The sequence below is a fragment of the Symphalangus syndactylus genome, chromosome 23, assembly GCF_028878055.3.
Source record: "Symphalangus syndactylus isolate Jambi chromosome 23, NHGRI_mSymSyn1-v2.1_pri, whole genome shotgun sequence".
Lineage (NCBI taxonomy): Eukaryota > Metazoa > Chordata > Mammalia > Primates > Hylobatidae > Symphalangus > Symphalangus syndactylus.
The window spans coordinates 52,454,793-52,475,894 of NC_072445.2; the positions used below are offsets into that span (position 1 = coordinate 52,454,793).

Below are 21,102 nucleotides of genomic sequence, written 5' to 3' on the forward strand. Positions count from 1 at the left end.
GACTGGATTAAGAAAATGTGGCACATATACACCATGGAATACTATGCAGCCATAAAAAATGATGAGTTCATGTCCTTTGTAGGGACATGGATGAAACTGGAAACCATCATTCTCAGTAAACTATCGCAAGGACAAAAAACCAAACACCGCATGTTCTCACTCATAGGTGGGAATTGAACAATGAGAACTCATGGACACAGGAAGGGGAACATCACACTCCGGGGACTGTTGTGGGGTGGGGGGAGGGGGGAGGGACAGCATTAGGAGATATACCTAATGCTAAATGACGAGTTAATGGGTGCAGCAAAACAACATGGCACATGGATACATATGTAACAAACCTGCACATTGTGCACATGTACCCTAAAACTTAAAGTATAATAAAAAATAAAAAAATAAAAAATAAAAATAAAAAAAAAGAAAACAGGCCATGAAAGTAATGAATTGGAAGTAAACATATCAATATATTAATATAAAACCTGCATCCAGCACAGACAAGTCTGGGAAAGTGCAGAATTTGCACAGCACAAAAAGAGGAGAAACCAAAACTGGAACAGTGTCAACTTATCCCTTACAGTCAAACAGCTACACACAGATCATTTGTAGAAATTCATAAACGGCATTTTTGGATAAGAAAAGGGAAATTGGTAACTCTGTCTGAAGGCACAAAGAATACTTATGCAATTTGTTTTTCCATCTACTTTCTCTATTTTTGATTCACAGTAGGGACCTCTGAGCTCAAAGTACATTTTTTGCTCTTTCAACTGGGTAACTACTAACTTAGAATTGCTAGAGATTATTGTACAACATCGTGACTATACTTAATATATTACATTCTTGAAAAATGCTAAGAAAGTAGATGTAAAATGTTTTCATCACAAAAACAATGACTATATAAGATAGATAACGCATATGTTAATTTTAGTTATATCCACAATGTATATATATACTTCAAAACACAGTGTAGACAGTAAATACGTACAATTTTATCTGTCAATTTTTAAAAATTCATTAAATAGATGAACACATAATCTCTTTGTTTTTAGTAAATATACATGCAATACAAATTAATAGAGCTAAAAATATTAAGGGTAAAGCAAACTTCAACTGATCTTTAGATAAAGGGATTTTAATTCTTTACGTTTGTATATTTCCCAGATTTATCTCTTGTCTACGTATTATTGATTTTTGTGAAATAAAAATGTTAAAGCCTTTATAATTTTTAAAGAAAAAATTGGTAGAGATAAAGCCTTTGAGATAATTACGCATTTGTGAGAACTGGATGACACTCAGCCAATTCTAAGCCTTGCTTTTGAGAGTTACTGACAGCTGCACATTTTTTAAAATTGCACTTAAACCTATAGGTTAGAACCATGAATAAGCAACTCATCTACAGATAGTTTTGATCTGAAAGATTTCCACATTTTATACAAATAATACAAATGTAAATGAGATTCTCACATGTAATAAAGCAGTTAAATTTTACAAAAGCGGAAAAACCCAGAATGGAAGTAGTCTTTAGTTTTCACTGAACCCAGCTAGGGTTATCATAGGAGAAAGTGTGGTTCTACTCATTATAGAAAAACCATCTAACACAAGACTTCTTTCTTCCCTATAGAGATGTTCAAGATTGAATAGACACTGTAAACAAGACACTTAACACGGTGCCTGACATGAAGCAGGTTCTACACAAGAATTAGTGAAATTTCCCCCAATCCTCAACCTTAATGTGTGACTTTAAACTCTTTGAAAGGGGACACACAAATCTGTATTCTTTATCATGATGCTTTTCAAACAATGGGGATTGAGGTATCAGTTTAATAGGTTGTGACCAGCATAAAAATGAAATAGATTAGAAAAGAAAATAGGGTGCATCTCACATTAGTTTCATGAAACTTTTGCTGGTTCTGTCTTCGGGGGTGTGTGTACGCACACGTGCGTGCTGGCTTTCAAAGAAAAATGCATTTATTACTCTGGATCACAGTTCTATACTTCGAAAAACAGTGACTTGCACAAAGTTGGTACTCTGTAAATATCTGCTGGATGATTTATGAATGGATGCAACCTGGGAGGTATTTTGTAAACTTCACTGTCAATATTCCTAGGTTCACTATACTTTCATATTACATAAAGCTCCTCGTTTTGCTTCAAATCTGCATTACCCCTTTTCTCTTCTCACTCAGCTGCTGACCCTCCTTCTTACTGCACCTAGGAAACAAGCAATTAGAAGAGAACCCACGCACACCAATCTACTAGCCTGCCTGCATCCACGTCCATAACCTCTCCACCTTCTTTCCTGATAGAGAAGACGACCTAAACCTATCCCCAAGTAAATCCAATCCCTCTATCTGGTACTGAAATCCGTTCCCCTCACACTCTCAAGGATTTGGCTTCTGCAGTTACCTCCCCCCTCCCTCTCCTGTATCATCCCTTTCTGCTGGATCATAAGTTCCTTTCAAGAAAAAAAAAAAAACAAAACAAAAAACACTCCTTGAAAGAGTTAATATATTCACTGCACCCATTTTTCTTCTCATAGTACCCTGAACCCTCTCCAAGCTGGCACTTCTCTGTCATTCCACTAAAACCCACTTGTCAAGATCACCAAAGACCTCTGTTATCAACTCTCAGACCGTATCTCTCCTCATCTGTCAGTAGCTTCGGACCCAGTGGACACTCTCTCCTCCTTAAACACTGTCTTCGTCTTCACCCAGCTTCTGGATTCATATTTCTGGCCATCATTTGTCAGTCTCCTTTGCCAGATCCACCTCTTCTTCCCCACCTCTAAAACCTATAGTGTTCCAGGGCTCAGTCCTGAAACTGCTTCTTTATCTATGTTTAATTCTTAGATGAGCTGATTCAATGTCACAGCTTTAAACCTGACCTCTATGTTGATGATTCCAAAGTTTATACTACTGATCCTGACTCATATAATCCAGATGTATCTCTACCAGGAAATCCTGACAGTTCCACCTTCAAAATAGACTCCAAATCTGGGGATTTTCAATGCTTCTGCTTTTAACATATAATCTACTGTACTGTCTTGGACTGGATCACTACCACAGCCTCCTAATAAATCTCCCTGCTGCCATGTCATTCCACTACCATCCACTCTTCTGCAGCAGCGACAGTAATCTTCTACAATGGAAATCATTTCACGACATTCCCCTGATCCAAACCCTCCAACGGCTTCTCATCACACTAAGACTTCATCTTCATAATCTATGGGATCAGGCCCTTGACTATCACTTTCAAATTACCTCCTATGACTCTCCCCTCTGCTCACTTAGCTCCATCACAAGGGCCTCCTTGCCATTTCTCAAACAGAAACCAGGCTTGTTCTTGCCTCAGGGGCTTTGTACTACCTTTACCTCTGCCTGAAATGATGCTCTTCCCATAAGTATCCACATGGCTTGCTCACATCAAATCAAGTCCTTTTTCGGATATAACCTCATCAAAGAGGTCTTCCACAAAAATCCTATCCAAAATAGCCTCCCCCATCTATCTCGTTCCCCTTACCCTTATTTATATAAAAGGATATAACCCCACCATCTAATATTGCTTACTATCTAACCTCCCACATACACACATGCACATACACAGGATCTTTTAGGGCAGGGATTTTGTCCTGATGATCACTGTATTCCCCATCAGCTAGGAAAGGATTTCTCAACAGCAGCACTATTGACATTTGGATTGGATAATTTACCATCATGGAGATGTCCTGACGTATTTGTTGAGCCAAGAAACACACACACACACACACACACACACACACACACACACACCCTAAAATAGAACCAATAAAACTTTTATGAATGATGCATTAGATATTTAGCAGCATCCCTGGCCTCTACCCACTAGCTGCCAGTAGCTTCCGACCCAAGTCATGACAATCAAAAATGTCTTTGGACATCACCAAATGTCCCTGGAAGATCCATTCACCCATCTCTGACAATCACTGACCTAGCAAGATGCCTAGAATGTTGCATTTGTGTAAATAAATGGAGTGACATAGCAGAAATATAAGACATAGCATCAGTACATCAATTTCCCATAGTAAAAAAGATAATGGTAGCATATATAGCCAAGTTCTACATTGTTCAGCCCTACATTCAGGTATTTCCAGAGAACAGCAATAACAACCCAGAGAGATATTTGCAATAAGGCACTTCTGTAAAAGTGCTTACCCCAGAGAAACAGGGATCTAGACATAGAATTCTGGCCAGATTCCACTGAAAAGATATCTGAGCACAGCATGGCACCTACACTTCACAATGCCCTTCAGCTCCGCTCCTAGAAGAGCAGATACAAGGAAAAGCCAATGGAAGGTAAAAGAGCTGGGTTTTTTAAGGAAATGTATTATAATTCCAGTATCCCATTAATAGTTTTGTCTTATATACCTCATGCAACAGAGTATACACATGGCCTAGAGGCCAGGTTTAGTAGAAATAGAAAAAAATGCAGAAGAGTCATCAGACATCAGCAGCCCTGGCATCTAACAGGACTACACAGAACCCAAGCTAAAAGGAACAAACTGGTAGACAGCAGCTGGAAGTCAGATTGCTATCACATGAAGAGCTGTTCTTCTCCTCATTCTCTCCTCACACTAATGACCTATAAGGAATTTGAGACAAAGTAGAGCACCCACAGGAGTGACAGGATATTTTTTTCAACACCTTTTATTACTTTTATTGTAAATTCAATTCTACCTCCTGGCTTTTGGCCTAGGAAACACAGTTGTAATATAGATATACAAAATGCACAATTATCCAGAAGTTTAAGGTCCGGTTGCCCTCCCTTCAAATTTCTATTCCAATGTTGGAAGAGAGTGAACTGATGCCTAGTCAACTAATTACTTCTGCATCAGCAGTGATGGAAACATCACGTAGCTTTGAGATGGGAAAAAGTTCAGAAATCTAGTAAAAGAGAAACCAGGGACCTGTAAGTCAGCCCCTAAATAATAGTGCCTTCAAAATTTTATATTACTATACATGATTTAGAAGTGGTTAACTCTGACATATTTACATCGTAGATAGACAAATTCAAAGACTTAAACCGCAATTTACTTACAAAAAGTAGAATTGATTACTGAAGCCAAGCCCCACAGCTATTTGGTCTTGAGACTCTGCATGTTCATGTCAATTATGCAAGGCAAGAAATACTATTTAAAACTATTTTCTACTTCTGTATTCTGACTATTACTGGGAAACAAACATTCTGGGAAATTAAAACTGCCATGAGACCTAAAGACCATATCTGACCTTAATGATTGCTTTTAGTTTTCAAAATCTCAATCTAAAACCCTTGGTTTTCCCACCTGGCACCATCAGCATTACATATGCTGAGTTTGCTTTTGATTCTGTTGTATATTCTCTGTCCTAGCAGGAGTGGTTTTTCTGCCATTCTCCACCATTGTGCCAAAAAGACATCACACGAACTTTTATTATTGTGGGAAACACCATGCACTTGAGTTAATTATCAGCTGTAATAAATAAAACTGTTTCAGTAGACTAATGAGAGATGGGAGGTGTTAAAAAAAATAAAACTGAGCAGACAATAAAGTACTTAAGCATCACACAGTCTACAAAGAGGGAAAAAAAAAAACACTAAAAGACACTACATAACTACATAGGGAGCTCTGATGGAATAAAACCTTCATGATCAGATACAAAAGCTGGGGTGGAAGCATTTCACCAAGGACAAATAAAAGAGCAAGGTGAAACTAGAGTAATATCATAAATGTGAAGACATGAAATGAAAGGAGGCTTGAGGAGAATGCTGAGAATAAAAGGGCTTTCAAAGAAAGATGGAACCACAGCTTGAAGAAGCATTGGAACGGCACCTGGCATAGGATAGACGTGCAATACATAAATAAGCACATACTTAATATAGGAGTGAAGTCAGTAATATTAACAGACAACAGCAGAAAGACAACTTCCTATTTCACTTTTTTTTAAATGAAGGAGAACAATATGACACAACCCATCTGTAAGAGTTCTTAAACTGCTATATGATAATATAAATAAATATTGAAGAACAGATACATCAACCTAGCAAGGAACAGAAGCAACTTGCAGTTACAGAAAGTCAAACAGGGTCACAAAAAAAGGAAAAGTGCTTAAGAACTCGAGATGGATCATCTTAACCCAATTTTCAAAAAAAAAAAAAAAAAAAACTATTTTGAAAAAGTAGACTCTGGAAACAAGAGGCAAGAACAATTCTTGCATTAATAATCAGGCATGTACTTTGAGAACCACTGGAAAGTAAAGCAGTGATCATTAACCCATGCCAAACTTAGCATTCCCTTTTCCTTGTTAATATTGGAAAGCTGATGCAGAAAGACAAAGTCAGAAACACAGTGGCAGCCAGAGGAAAAGTCACAGATGGGTGGAAAGTGGGTGGAATAACCAACCAATATCAGATAGTATTTCTTTGCTTCGTGTAAGCAGGAGGATGATTTTTGTGCAATCCTATTCAAAATATTTTCCATCAGACTTAAAGACATAAAGGACAAGCTAAGCAAACACATAACACAAAGCAGAGGACAATTCACACACTGAACAACAAGCTAAAGACTAAAAGAACTTGGTAGGCACTAAGAATTGGAAAAACCTAAGGATGATTTTTTATAACTAAGAAATAGTACTGCATCGACTCTGATTCTACCTTTTTCCAGAGCAGCAGCAATCTCCACAATTCTGTCTCACAGTCCAGCCAACGGTATTTTCTTTCAGTTGGTTAGTCATTTAACTCATTTACAGTATTAGTGGGTATTTAATGCACCCCAAAGTCCCCTTACAAATGGTTTCACATCAAATATATATTCACAACATAGTCTCAAAGTCATCTAGCTGATGAAGGTCTTGAGTTTGAGGTAGATCAGAAGTCTATTTTACGTAATTTAGATAAAGTTTAGACGGAATTAGATAAAGTGTATCCCAATCATGTCAATTCCATTATGTAGCACTTTATTAACTTAAATTTACTCTTATTTGAAATGTCTATTTTCCAATAATAATTATAATGGATGGTAATGAACAATTAACACGATTACAAATCGCCTTCCAAAATCACATAAGAGGCCAGGCACAGTAACTCACGCCTATAATCCCAGCATTTTGGGAGGCCGAGGTGGGTGGGTCACTTGAGGTTAGGACTTTGAGACCAGCCTGACCAACATGGCGAAACCCCATCTCTACTAAAACATGAAATTAGCCAAGTGTGGTGGCAGGCACTTGTAATCCCATCTACTCAGGAGGCTGAGGCAGGAGAATCGCTTGAACCCAGGAGGTGGAGGTTGCAGTGAGCCGAGTAAGTGCCACTGCAATCCAGCCTGGGCAACAGAATGAGACTCCATCTCAAAAAAAAAAAAAAAAAAAAAAATCACCTAAGAGGAAATTGTCTCTGGGCCTGTTACGTTTTTCATAAAATGAGGGGGTTAAATCAAAAGGTCACTAAATTTAATACACTGCAATACTTTACAGTAAGATATCTATTAAATTTACATTTAAATTATAGGGTTTTACAATTTGGCAGTTCCTCAAAAACTAAATGTAAAATTACCATATGATCCCGTAATCCCACTTCTAGTTACTTTACCCAAAAGTACTGAAAGCAGAAACTCAAATTATACCCCAGTGTTCACAGCAGCATTACTTACAGTAGCCAAAAGGTGGAAACAACTGAAATATCCATCAACAGATGAATAAACAAAATGATGTTAAAAACATACAATAGATTATTCAGCCTTAAAAAATGAAATTCTTATACATGCTACTATAGGAATGGAACTTTGAAAAACATTTATTAAGTAAAATAAGACAAACACAAAAGGACAGATATTGTATGGTTCCACTTATATGAAATATCTAGGATAGGCAAATAAGAGAAAGTGGATTAGAGGTTACTAGGGGTTGCAGGGAGGAGGGATAAGGACTTATTGGTTAATGGCTACAGAATTTGGGATCATGAAAGAGCTTTAGAAGCAGTGGTGATGGCTGCACAACTGTATGAATGTAATTAATGTCACTGAATTGTACATCTAAAGATGGTTTAAATGGCAACTTTTATGTTAGGTATATGTTTAATAACAAAAAGAAAAGTATAGAATTTTAACATTTGCATAGATGAGGAAGTTTAGCCACAGTCTATGTGGTCCTAGGCAAGTCTCAATCTGTCCTGCTTTCAGTTTCTTCATCTCTAAAATAAGAATAACAATACGAATTGTCAATGCATGGGATCCACAGTGGGGCATCTGCCTAGAACTCGTAAGAAAAAAAATAAATTCCATGTGTGAATAAAACTATTTGATCAATCTGTATCAAAGCAAAGTAGAAATATGCATCACCACCTAAAAAGACAGACTGGCTCAGAGGCCTGCCCAACTTAATTGTAGCAAGACTGACTATATTATCACGTCTAATGAAAGAATAAGCCAGTCACAAGTAGGTTTGAATACTACTTGAAAACTCAAAAAGCCAACCACTATCTGGGGAAAGAGTGGAAATCTTGGCCAATGATTTTCCACATCTACCTTGCCCCACATAAAGATGGATGTTGCCAATTATCTTCAAGTGTTCTAATCCCACTGACAACAAGACAGTCAATATCTATTTCAGTATGACGATATTTCCTGAAGAACGGTATGATTACCTCATTGGGAAAAAAGTGTATAGGAGAAGAACATTGAGAATAATTTAATTTAAAAGTGCTACTTTCAAGTTATTTTTATTGCCAACTGTTAAAATGTTGAACACTCAGACACAGGAAGCACTCACAGGAAGTGCTTTACAAGTATTAATTCACATAATCCTCACCACAACCCTGTGGTACAGAGATGCTTGTTATCCCCATTTCACAGATGAGGAAGTTGAGATGCAGAAATATTAAGGACCTTGCCATGGTCACATAGCTTACCAGTGGTGGAGCCTGCAATTGCACTCAGGCTCTTAGCTACCATTTTAAAATAAACCAAAACTTTATATTCATCAGTGAGAAACAACCCACAGAAAGTTGTAATTCCTGGTAATATTAGACTATTCTAATTACAAAAAGACATTTGAGCTAACAGATATGTTACCTAAAATGTAAACAATTAGGAATAAGGCCTGTTGCTGACATATGCGGCAGTGAAGTCAGCCAGGGAAGTAACAGGCAGACATGGGAGAGGAGAAGTGCTGATGGAGGCATGAGAATACTATAAATAGACTGAGCCCCAGTGACTGAGTAGGATTGATGTGGTTGATAGGTCACATCTCACCATTTAAGCAGCAGCCTGAAAATCCAACCTAACTCTTTAGGCTTTCTCCAAGTAAAAGCCCTCAAATCATGGTACTCGCTACCAGCCAGGCATCCACAGGGTGAATACTGGGAATGTCCATGTTCTAATTATAATTGATTTTTATAGTGGAGGACATTGGGATAAAGTGGGAAAATGGCAGGGCAGATGGTTGATGCTCTTATCTTTAGCTATCAAATCTGGTGTTATAATGCTCAATCTAATCAGCCCATGTGGATGGATTAGAGAGGGTCAATATTAACTACCCCCATCATTAACTTATCACAGGACAGAAGCATCAGATTACGTCATCATCCATTAAACCAAAAATCCTTCTGACTCTCTGGTTCTGATTCCATGTTCAACATTATAAACTATTTCCCACTTCACATCTGGATATAGAGCAAAAACGGACCCACCATTTGGGATTCAAATGACCTAGTCCAAGATTTTTTTTTTTTTTTTTTTTTGGTAAATTTAGCTTAATACATCAGCCTTATGAGTCAAGTAATCCACCCATGAGATGAATCTGGTTTTGGCTGCTGGATTTAAAAACAAAACAAAACAAAAAAACACAAAAACAAAATCAGCGTTCTTCTCCTATAAGACCAAGCCAGCTCTAGATCTAAGGTTGCTATTAACGACCTATGTATCCCCAACAGAATTCCTACTCTACTCCTCTTCATGCTCTGTATGTTTTTTTCTTTTTTCCTGTAAGAATTATTTTTCAGGGTAGTTGAAAATTAGATGAGATAAAGATAATTGTACTGACCAAACTTATTGGCACATGACAAATATTCATTCCCCCCCACCCCACTCTCACCTCTAGACTTTATGAATCCATATTTAAAAGTTAGCAATCAGAAAACTTTATGTTCATGCTAGATTCAAGTTTAATATACTCAGTGAGACTATACCAGTCCAATAAGTTCTGGGAGAAACAATTTTTTTCCTACTTCTGAGATACTAAGAAATAGTCCATTGACCTCAGAAATAGAGTAGGGTATGACAAGAGGGAAAGGCCTCCTAAAAAAGACCTGTCAAAAGTCAGATGAAGTAAAAATATAATTCTTATAGCTAAATAGAAAAGCTATATAAGTTACCTCAAGCCCAAAGTCAGAAAGAAAATCAGTCCAATACATTGTAAATTGCACAAGAATGATACATATCCACACTCAGTTATTACCATGATTACAAAAGTAGTATCAAAAAAACAGATGTTGAGTATTCTGAGGAGCAGTAAAAACGTTTGGGCTGGTAATGTTTCGAAGTGATCTTCAAGAATTGAAAATTAGTGGTAAAACCCATTTTGAGGGTCACTTTCTTTTGTATTAGTGTGATTATAAAGCCATCTAAATTTTGCAAAACCTTTCTTACATGAGCCAAATTAAAAATACAAAACAAACAACATAAGGAAAGTTCTGTTTCCTGCTAGTCTGCATTTTTTTCTGGTGGTAGCTGAGAGGCTTGAAATTTTATGTTGCAATTACAGCATTCTCCTTTTGGAGTACCCTTGAGGCTTTGTTGACAGCCCACAGCTGCCTTTATCTTCCATGCGGGTTAGTGTAAAAATGACACATGTAAAACCACATTCACCATCAGGAAAAAAAGAAGAGTTCATACCTCTTTCAAATTTTAACCTCTGATAAAGCTGAAACTGGTCCACAGGTACCAAACAGGCAATCTGAAACCAGAGACATAAAAGGTTGAGACTTCAGTCATCATAGGGCCCTGAGTTACCAGCCTTTGAATTTCTCTTTGTGGCTTTGCTTATTATACTTTCTCTACACCAATTGTTTGCAAACCTCTTTTTCTCCACACTGTTCATGTAGTAAAACACATGCAACAATTTTCAAGTCATCCCCACTCCACCACCATAGCTGAGAACCACTGCTCAAGGGAGCAGTTACAAAACTCATTGATCACCTTCTATCCTTCAGTCAGTGGCTACCAAGACCAGACAACAAAATTTTATTACAGGGACTTCTAAAATTATTCATATTCATATATTAAAGATGCTTCCTTTCTCTATATCTTCATTTAAGAATTTTTTGAAATTATAGTTCCAGCTTTGGAATCCTGAAAAACTAAAGTCAGGTAGACAGCATCTCAGGAATTATTCAAATGTCATCTGTCACCTAGGAAAGAGTACCTTTTAAACAATATAAAAATCATTTCTTCTGACAAGAGTCACTTCCTGGAGCCCTCGGTTATGGGACATTGACATCCTAGACTCTGGTAGAAAAGAAATGCCTAAAATATTTCTTGCAACTAGACTCCTATTTCCATTTCAGATGGCAACATAAACCAAAGGTTTACTAGTAAACAACAACAATTCATACTTAACTGAATGACATTTCAAATTAGTCATTTTTAAAGGCAGATGCAGGAAAAGCTAACTGCTCTTAAACCAGCATTCTAAACATTTTAATTCCATTGATGTCAAATGTAAATATATTGACATAGCTTAAAGATTTATATATGAGAAAATCAAAGGATTTGATATTAGCCTTCCAGACATCCAGTAAGTTGATACAGGACAGAGTTTTAGCCCTGACAATTCAACTCTAAACTGTCACCTTTTTTCGGCACAAAATACACCTACACTGACGTTCTTGCAACTAAGGAAAGGACATCTGCTTTGAGAAAACTGGAGTAAGAAAATGATGCAGCTAAAATTGTATTTAACAAATATTATACCTTTTATAATGCATTCCAAATCTAATCCTTTCCCTTATAAATAATCTCAAGTTGTTTATTTCGCAAATGAATCTAAGTTAGCTAAAATGTATTAAGGACCACAAAACAAGTTTGGTCTTCCTCATTCCAAATAAAGTGTGGTAAAACATAACTTTAATTATAAAAATATTTTTATCCAAATTTTCTTTCTCCAGTTGGGGAGAAAATGTTGCATTTTCATGTGGTACCTTAAATTAAAGCTCCTTAGCAATCTTTACAAAAAAAATTATGCCCAATATCATGTTATATGTATTTTACCATAGTTCTTTCAACAGTGTGGCTGGACTTTTATTACATTGAAGGTCAGCTTTATTCATCTGTTATAATGCTACCCAGACATCTTTCCTGAAAGACAAAGGTGTCTCAAATAAAATTCAGAGTTGGAGACAGAAGGTACAAGCAAATGAAGTGATAGTAGGCATTTAGGAACCAGAGTTCAGTTCCTGACTTTGTCGCTAATTCATCATGGGTGGAGGACAAACAAATGCTACGTCAGCTTCTGGACCAACATGACTTGGGGGGTGATACCATCTGGGCCCAAGAGACCTCAATAATATTCTATGAATCTTTTTTTAACCACCCACCCTCTTTGATTCTAGAAGACAGTCTTGTACCCCACTCACCTTCATCTAAAATAGTTTGTGGACTGATGACCTCCTTTTAAATCCTTCAAAGTCAACCCCTAAAAATTCTGATTTTTTTCAATGATGAGCAATTTATATAAAAGTCAAATACAGTTTATGGAAGACAAGGCAAACAGAAGATGTTTTAGATACAGATGAAATGTTAATGTGAAAAAATGACAGAAATTAATGCAGTAAAAAGTAAACAGCTGTAGAGATGGATGTTTAATTTTAAATTAGAAAAATAAATTTCATTGGAGTACATACTACTGCCAACAGGGAAGTCATAGATTTCTAATTTTTTTGTCCTTTATGCTACTTTGGATATCTCCTTTAAGTCAAAGGTTTGTATGGAACTAAGACTTACTAAGGTAAATCAATTTTTTAATTGAAAGTTGTGATTACAAGAAGTTAATTACTTTGCTTCTCATTCTATTTGGTCCTTTTGAAATGAAGACACCCATAGAATGCACCATTCTCTTCCCCAGTTCCCCTCATTTAGACTTGCATCTTTTGTATTATTGTTTAAGAGATGAGGTCTCACTTTGTCAACCCAGGCTGGATTGCAGTGGTACAATCATAGCTCACGGTAGCCTTAAACTCCCGGGCTCAAGCAATCCTCCCTCCTCAGCCTCTCAAGTAGCTGAGACTACAGGCATGCACCATTATAATTGGCTAATTTCTTAATTTTCTGTAGAGATGGGGTATCGCTATGTTGCCCAGGCTGGTCTCAAATCCCCAGCTTCCAGTGATCTTCCTGTCTTGGCTTCCCAAAGTGCTGGGATTACAGACATGAGCCAGCTGCACCCAGTTACATTTTTTCCAAATATCTGTTGACAGCTTACCATGAATAAAGCTTTGGTCTGGAAGCCTGACATACAATGAGACAGGACATACAGAAGCTAGAATCAAGGGGCTGAAATTACTTAGAAAGCAATAAACATAAGATTTACAAAAGATCTACCCCTTGATCTTGTCTGTTGGATTTTGCAGATTAGAACTAATTTTCTGAAATATTTCTATTATACTTTTGGCTTTAGATGAGAGCTGTACAAAAAATAAAAACAACAAATGATACAAAAGGTTAAATTCCTGGTTCCATTATCATTTGGAGCTAAGTCACTATTGCTCAAGACCTCCATTTTTACAACTGTAAAATTGAAATATTAATACTTGTGTTAGGATGATAGTTAGAAGACTAAATCAGGCTGCAGGTAAAAGGGCTACAACCAATTTTTTGAGGATATTCACAAGTACTGTAAAATTGACTGCTACACCTGACAACCCTAGAGAATAAAAGAGATTATGAAGAGGTATCTTGTGGTATGCATTTATCTTCTTTCTGCCAACCGAGAATTTCCAAATCATTCAAAATCACACCAGACCATTATATAAAAAGTTGCTAAACTTGTATAGAGTTACCAAATGCCATTCCCCCAACTTCCCCTAATAACACTTTCTAAATTTAGTTCCTAAATGTCATTCCAACTTCCCCTAATGATAATCATAGTATTGAAATAATGAAATTTGTATTTCGATACAATAGAATTAGAGCATCTTCGGGCCTTATTCAAATCTCACTAACTGTTCCACTAAGGTTTTTTTTTTTTTCAGTCTAAGATCCAATCCAGGTTACCAACTTGTACCTAGTCATGGTATCTCCTTGACCTTCCAATCTGGGACAGTTCTTCAATTTATCTTTGCCTTTCGTGACTTCGATGAGTTTGAAGAGTCCAGGCCAGTTATTTGTACAGTGTTCCCCTAATTTGGATTTGTCTGATGCTTTCTCATGATTAGATTGAGGTTATGCATTTTTGGCAAGAATATCACAGACGTGTCCTTGGGGGCCATCAGGACTTACATGAGGACAACATGTCTCATTACTGATGATGTTAACTTTTTAATGTGGTTAAGGTGGTATCTGCCAGCTTCTCTATCATTTGGAATTAGCAAGTATCTTGTAGGGAGATATTTTGAAACTATGCAAAATCCTGTTTCTAATCAAACTTTGCCCACCAGTTTTTGTATCCACTGACAATTCTTGCCAAAAATAATTATTACTGTAATATTTGCTTAGTGATTTTTCTACTTCCATCATTCATTTTGTACTTGGTGATTAAAATTCCACTGTAAGAAAAAGCTGTCCCTTCTCTACTCATTTTTTAAATTTCAGTCAGCATAGACTGCAGACATTTATTTTATTCAGTGGCTTCTAATTCACTACTAACCAAATCCATATTCAAGCAGTAAAAGCAAAGCTCTCTAGGTATATTCTCAGCTATCAAGAGACCACTACCTTCAGATCAACTACTTAACGGTCTTTAAAGTTAATTTTTGCTACTTCTCCTTTGAAAGCTGTGCTAATTTATTTATTGTTAAACAGAAATTTGTCTCTCCTATCTAAGCACAAAAGACAACTTTTGCTCCTTATGATCATTCTAGAAACTCTTTCCAAAGGGGGGAAAAAAACCCAAACTTTAATTCAAAGATAAATTCAGTTTCATGTTAATAGAATAAGAGCAATAATATCAGAATAACGACAACAAAAGCTACTAATTGCCCAAAATCACTATTTTGTTTTGTTTCATTTCTGACAAAAATGAACCTTATGATCCTTATTAAATACTCAGTTCTGGTCAGGCAAGGCGGCTGACGCCTGTAAGCCCAGCACTTTGGGAGGCCGAGGCAGGTGGATCAAGAGGTCAGGAGATCAACAGGTGAAACCCCATCTCTACTAAGAATACAAAAAATTAGCTGGGTGTGGTAGTGGGCACCTGTAGTCCCAGCTACTTGGGAGGCTGAGGCCAGAGAATGGCATGAACCCGGGAGGCGGAGCTTGCAGTGAGCCGAGATCACACCACTGCACTCCAGCCTGGGTGACAGAACAAGACTCTGTCTTAAAAAAAATAAAAAAATAATGATAATAAAATAAATAAATAAATAAAATAAAAAAACTCAGTTCCTACTCAGCTGAATGTCTTTGCTTTTCCATTTCATCCCTAGCAGAGAATATATCCAGGGAAGCCAGACCACACCTACACACGGGAGTGCCATAACAGTTACACATAATTGTGAATTAATCTCTCTAACGTCCACAACCAAGAAGAAATGAAAAGTGAGGCACACCTGTTAATCAGTATTAACCACGATAATAATATTTAAACAAGCATCACCATCTACACTAACACTGACCTTACCCCCTCTCAGAAAAAAACAGAGCAAAAAACGGGAGGCAGAAAGTGAAGACTGCTCAACACAGAAGTATTTATGCCAAAAGTAGTGTGTGTTCCCATAAGAAATTTTAATAAATACAATGTATATTGCTTTTTAGTTAAGAAAAAAAGACTCAATTAAAAAAATGAAACAAAAATTGGGGATAGGCTTTAGAGAAATGCTACCCCTCAGAGTCTGGAAAGCCCAGACAGAAGGAAAAGGCACCCAGACTTTCCTTAGGTTTGGTCCTTCAAATCATGCTTCTGCTACAGTTGCTTTTAAAAATTAAACAAACAGGCTGAACAAATAATAAAACATATCAGAACATCTGGAGATGGAATTGACCACTAGTAAGTAGATCATTACAATCTGTCAAGGTTTGGGCAATTTGGGGGATGCTATGACTTGCAAAATGCAGGGCAGGGAAATTAACACTCACCTTGCGGATCAACGTCTAATCACATTAACACAGGAACTAAAAATGTTTTCACAACCCAGGGAACGAGAGCTGCTCTCCTAACAGAGGAGAAAAACAGCACATTCACCCATTCGCCCAAGTGAAGCTAACAAGCTGAAGTGTCTCACCTGAATACCAGATAAAAAATCCTGATAGGAAACCATATGTGGGCATCACTGAGAGGCAGAAGGCAAGAAATGGAATTCCAGGGCCACTGATCTTCACAGTCCACTGTAGAGGGCGGCTTTCGCTGTTCTTTGTTTCACATGTGCTACAGAAGTCTCTGTACATTATCTAACCAAGATCATCTTTCCATATGTCATCCCTTGCCTTTTCTCCCTACACGAAGTCATAAGTAAAAGAGACACATCCATACACTAATGTGACACATTCAACCCATTGTGGCTTAGTTTTCTATGTGCCATTAGTTAAACAATTATCTTAGAAACCTTATTACCCACTTATACAGTTTTAAGTACATTTTAAAACAAAGTTTTAACTACTTTCTAAAATGTAAGTCAGCCAGGAAACTCAAAAATATCTGTTAACTCTGGCTTGGCGGATTCCTCTATCCCCACCATCTCAAAGGTTTACTTTTCTCCAGCCAACACGTATTGCAGCCAAAGGTTATTACAGACACACTCATCCCTTCCCATTCAGAACCTTACACCACAGTAACAGGAATATGGCCTCTTGCCTGGGCATTCTCATCCTTCCTTTGCCCTAGCTTCCCACCATGATAATGGGAAGGAAGAATGTTAAGAGATGGCAGGTGGAGGCAGAGGATTTGGGAAGAACACCTGGATTCCCTATCACTGTAGCCAACTTTCCCAAAGCCACCCAAATAAATATGTAATCTGAGTAAAAACTATATTTATTTTGCAAACATAGCTTCAAATTCCCCAGTACTCGATCCCTCCTCCACCATACCTCCACCCCAGGTCTCCAGAATGCCCTGCCCTAAATCCCTTCCTACAGAAATTCTGAAGCCTCCATTCAGCTGCACCCACCCTTTCTCTGGTGCACACTGGGGCACTAGCAGTAAAAGGCAGGCTGGTCATTTCACTGCTCTAGGACTTAGAAAGAAGATTAGTGAGTGGGAAGCTCTTCCCTGCCCTCCACCGACACCTAGCAATTGGAAGAAGTTAAAACTCTCAGGCCATGTAATGGCAGGTACTATTCAAATAGGAATATGCACTCACCACTCAAAATTCGCACAGGCCAGACAAATGGTTCAGGCTTTCCCAGGAAGTGATGGATGCTACTTCAATAACACTACATGGGAACTGCTTAAATTAGACATCACCTTTTTTTAACAGGGCTACTAACTTCAAGCAAGGGCTTTGCCTGACGTAACGCTATTGGAATAAACAATCTGTGTCCTGCCTTTCATAATTTCATGTTGGACACCATTACAAGATCAAGTACATTGGAAAAGCTCTGCAGAGCAAAAGCTAAAAGTACCAGATGATGCAATAGAGGAAAGTTTTACACTTTTCCCTGGCTCCTAGTGTGTTCACCTCTAGCCACAAGTCCTCCTGAGTCACTATCTCTCACCAGCTTCCATGACACTGAAAGGGAAGCTGCCATTTTCTACCATTTCCTATACAAGGGAACAGTAGAGTCATCCCTCAGTATCTGAAGGGCACCTGTTCCAGGACCTCCCACAGATACCAAAATCTTCAGATGCTTAAGTCTCTGATATAAAATGGGGTAGTATTAGAATATAACTTATGCACATCCTCTCTCCTGCATAGTTCAAATCATTTTTAGATTACTTATAATACCTAATACAATGCAAACGCTAGGTAAATCATTATACTACATTGTTTAGGGAACAATGACAAGGAAAAGTCTGTATGTGTTCAGTAAAAATATTTTTTCTGAGTATTTTCCATGTGCAGTTGAATCCCCAAATGCAGAACCCATGGACACTGGGGTTCAATTGTACTTGAACTGGGCATTAAGTGTGTCACTAAGGAGGCGACTCTTCATAGACAAAAGTTAGGAGGCATAATCACAGCTGAGCCAATTTGGAAAAATCAAGAAGGCAGGTACATGGAGCACAGCCAATTCTGTAAGCTAGACCTGCACAAGGAAGCACTCAGAGGAAAGAGCTTACATTCCTGCCATCCTTTGAAGATGAAGAAATATTAGACTTAAATGCATTTGGTAAGACAATGAAGAATGAAGAATCACGTGTTGTAATATAAATAGCAGCAAGACAAAGGGAACCAGGCTTCATCAGAATTATTTTTAACAAGCAAAGCATATTTATGTGTTACCTGTGTAATTAAGCATTTTTTTTTAAAAGGCAGGAGGAAGTAGTAGTCATGGAGATAGAACCTAGTCAAGCATATGTGAATGAACCCCATTGTGGTATACTCAATAATACATAGATTATAAGCCACATGTTACAACTGTATGCAATAAAAGCTTGATCTAAAGCAAGTTAGAAATGAAGATGGTACAGTCCAATTCATGTGTGTGGTATTTACTTTCAAAGGAGGAGGCCCATGTAAACTGATGCAGATACCCATATCTCCAATATAATCTTCCATACCATTCTCAACTCAAAATGATTATCAATCACCACTACCACATATTTTTATCACTGAAAAAGACAGTAGCAAGTTGATAGAGAACATTTGATTTTTTTTGTTTTGTTTTTGTGTTTGCTTTTTTTTCTGAGATGGAGTCTCACTCTGTCGCCCAGGCTGGAGTGCAGTAGTGCAATCTTGGCTGTCTGCAACCTCCACCTCCCGTGTTAGGCTGCGTAATCCCCGCTGGGATTACAGGCGCCCACCACTATGCCTAATTTCTTTGTATTTTTAGTAGAAACGGGGTTTCACCGTGTTAGCCAGGATGGTCTCGATCTCCTGACCTCCTGATCCACCCACCTCGGCCTCCCAAAGTGCTGGGATTACAGGCATGAGCCACCGCGCCTGGCCTCCTTTTGTAATTTTTAAGACTCATTATGGGTTTGTCTGGTTTTAATGCCTAAAAGTAAAATTGCTTTTATAGTAAAACTGGATAAAGAGAACCAGAAGGACAGAGAAGGTATAGAGTGGGGAAAGGATAAGGAGAACAAAGGAGGGGGGAAATATAAAGAGAAACTGTCTATTCAAAGAAAATGAAGCCAGATGTGGTGGTTCACACCTGTAATCCCAGAACTTTGGGAGGCTGAGGCAGTAGGATTGCTTGAGCCCAGCCTGGAAAACATAAAGAGACTCTGTCTCTTTAAAAAAAAAAAAAAAAAAAAAAAATTAAAAATTAGCCAGGCATGGTGGTGCACACCTGTAGTCCCAGCTACTTGGGAGGCTGAGGTGGGAGGATCACTTGAGCCTGAGAAGTTGAGCTGTGATTGCACCACTGTACTCCAGCATAGGCAACAGAGGAAAACCAGGTCTTAAAAAAAAAAACAAAAAGAGAGAGAGAGAGAGAGAAAGCAAGAAAAAAAAGAAAATGAGAAGACTACTTAAGCTCTGCTCTAGAGAACTGCGAGACAGACACTACAGCCCGTCCTGATCCACTTATCTGGGTGCACTGGCCCCTTACATTAGATACTGAAAATGTCAGTGCCTAGTGGCTACCATTTACTGAAAATTCTAAAACACTATGCATTTGAACTTTCTGCACTGATGGAAATATTTTATTCTGTGCTGTCCAGTCTGGTAACCATTAGCCACATGTGACTGCTGAACACTCAGCAATTACTGACTAGCATGATTGAACTAAATTTTTAATTTCATTTAAATCAATTTAGGTTTAAATAGCCACATGTGGCTAGTGGCTACTGGATTAGTCAGCACAGGTCTAGAACACAGGAATCTGATAAATGTCATGGACTTTTTTTGAAATTTCACCAAGCTATTCACTTCATTTATGTTTAATAGATTTTATATGCATGAATTCACCAAGATTTCACAGCAGACACAGCTCCTGTTGCCTGCTCCATTTCTTGCATTTCACTTTTATAATTATCTGACTCGTTATAAGTTGACTGTCTCTCGTTATAAGAAGCTCCATAAGAAGAGCACTAGTGGGCCTTTCTTATTCTCCTCTCCAGCCCAGCCTGGAATGGGGCCAGGCACACACTGTGGCCTTTATTAAGTACTTGTTGACCCATCAGACACCTGAGAAGCAAGTCAAAAAGGAAGCGTCTTTCCTGGAAGGATTATGCATAGAAAGATACACCCAAATACCCAAGACTCATTTTAAAAACAATTCTGAAGTGACACAGATCAACAATATTCTTAGTAACTAGTCCAATTTCTCCCCACTATAGCTCCTTTTACCCTATAAAAGTCAATAATATATCTCTCCACAGGGTTTACATACTCGATATTAACTTTTTACCAAAGAAGTTATTCCATGATTTTCTTAAATCACTTCTAAACAGATATTCCTTTTATACTTCCCTAAAAAAACGTGTATATCTCACTTGTACCACTCAGCTACTAATCAATAAATTGAACACAGGATGCCCAGACACAAATTGTTAAAAACTGTCTATACTAACTTTCTGACTGCTTCACTTACAAAGGATATATATATAAAAGCATATATATTCATAAACAAAGCATGTACAGTACATATACCTATACACACACAATCCACATGTGTGTCTGCATACACACACAAATTGAGCTTCCAATTATTAAGTCCTTTATCATACATTCTATCTACCTACCTAGTTCTATGCCCTCACTCCCATTTTTTTTTAAGAGATGAAATCTCACTCCAGCCCAGGCTGGAGTGCAGTGATGTGATCAAGGCTCACTGCAGCCTTG

At 37.7% G+C, this 21,102-nt stretch overlaps 1 protein-coding gene across 4 annotated transcripts in view; it reads right to left on the minus strand.

The window, feature by feature from the left end:
- The window catches only part of RNF144B (ring finger protein 144B), a 200,393-nt gene that overhangs the window by 19,009 nt on the left and 160,282 nt on the right, over positions 1 to 21,102 (minus strand). For all 4 annotated transcript variants that reach the window (XM_063632236.1, XM_063632235.1, XM_063632237.1 and 1 more), the window contains one exon: positions 10,901 to 10,961. In XM_063632236.1, coding sequence (XP_063488306.1) covers positions 10,901 to 10,961 — 61 coding nt within the window. The remainder of the gene's footprint in view (positions 1 to 10,900; positions 10,962 to 21,102) is intronic.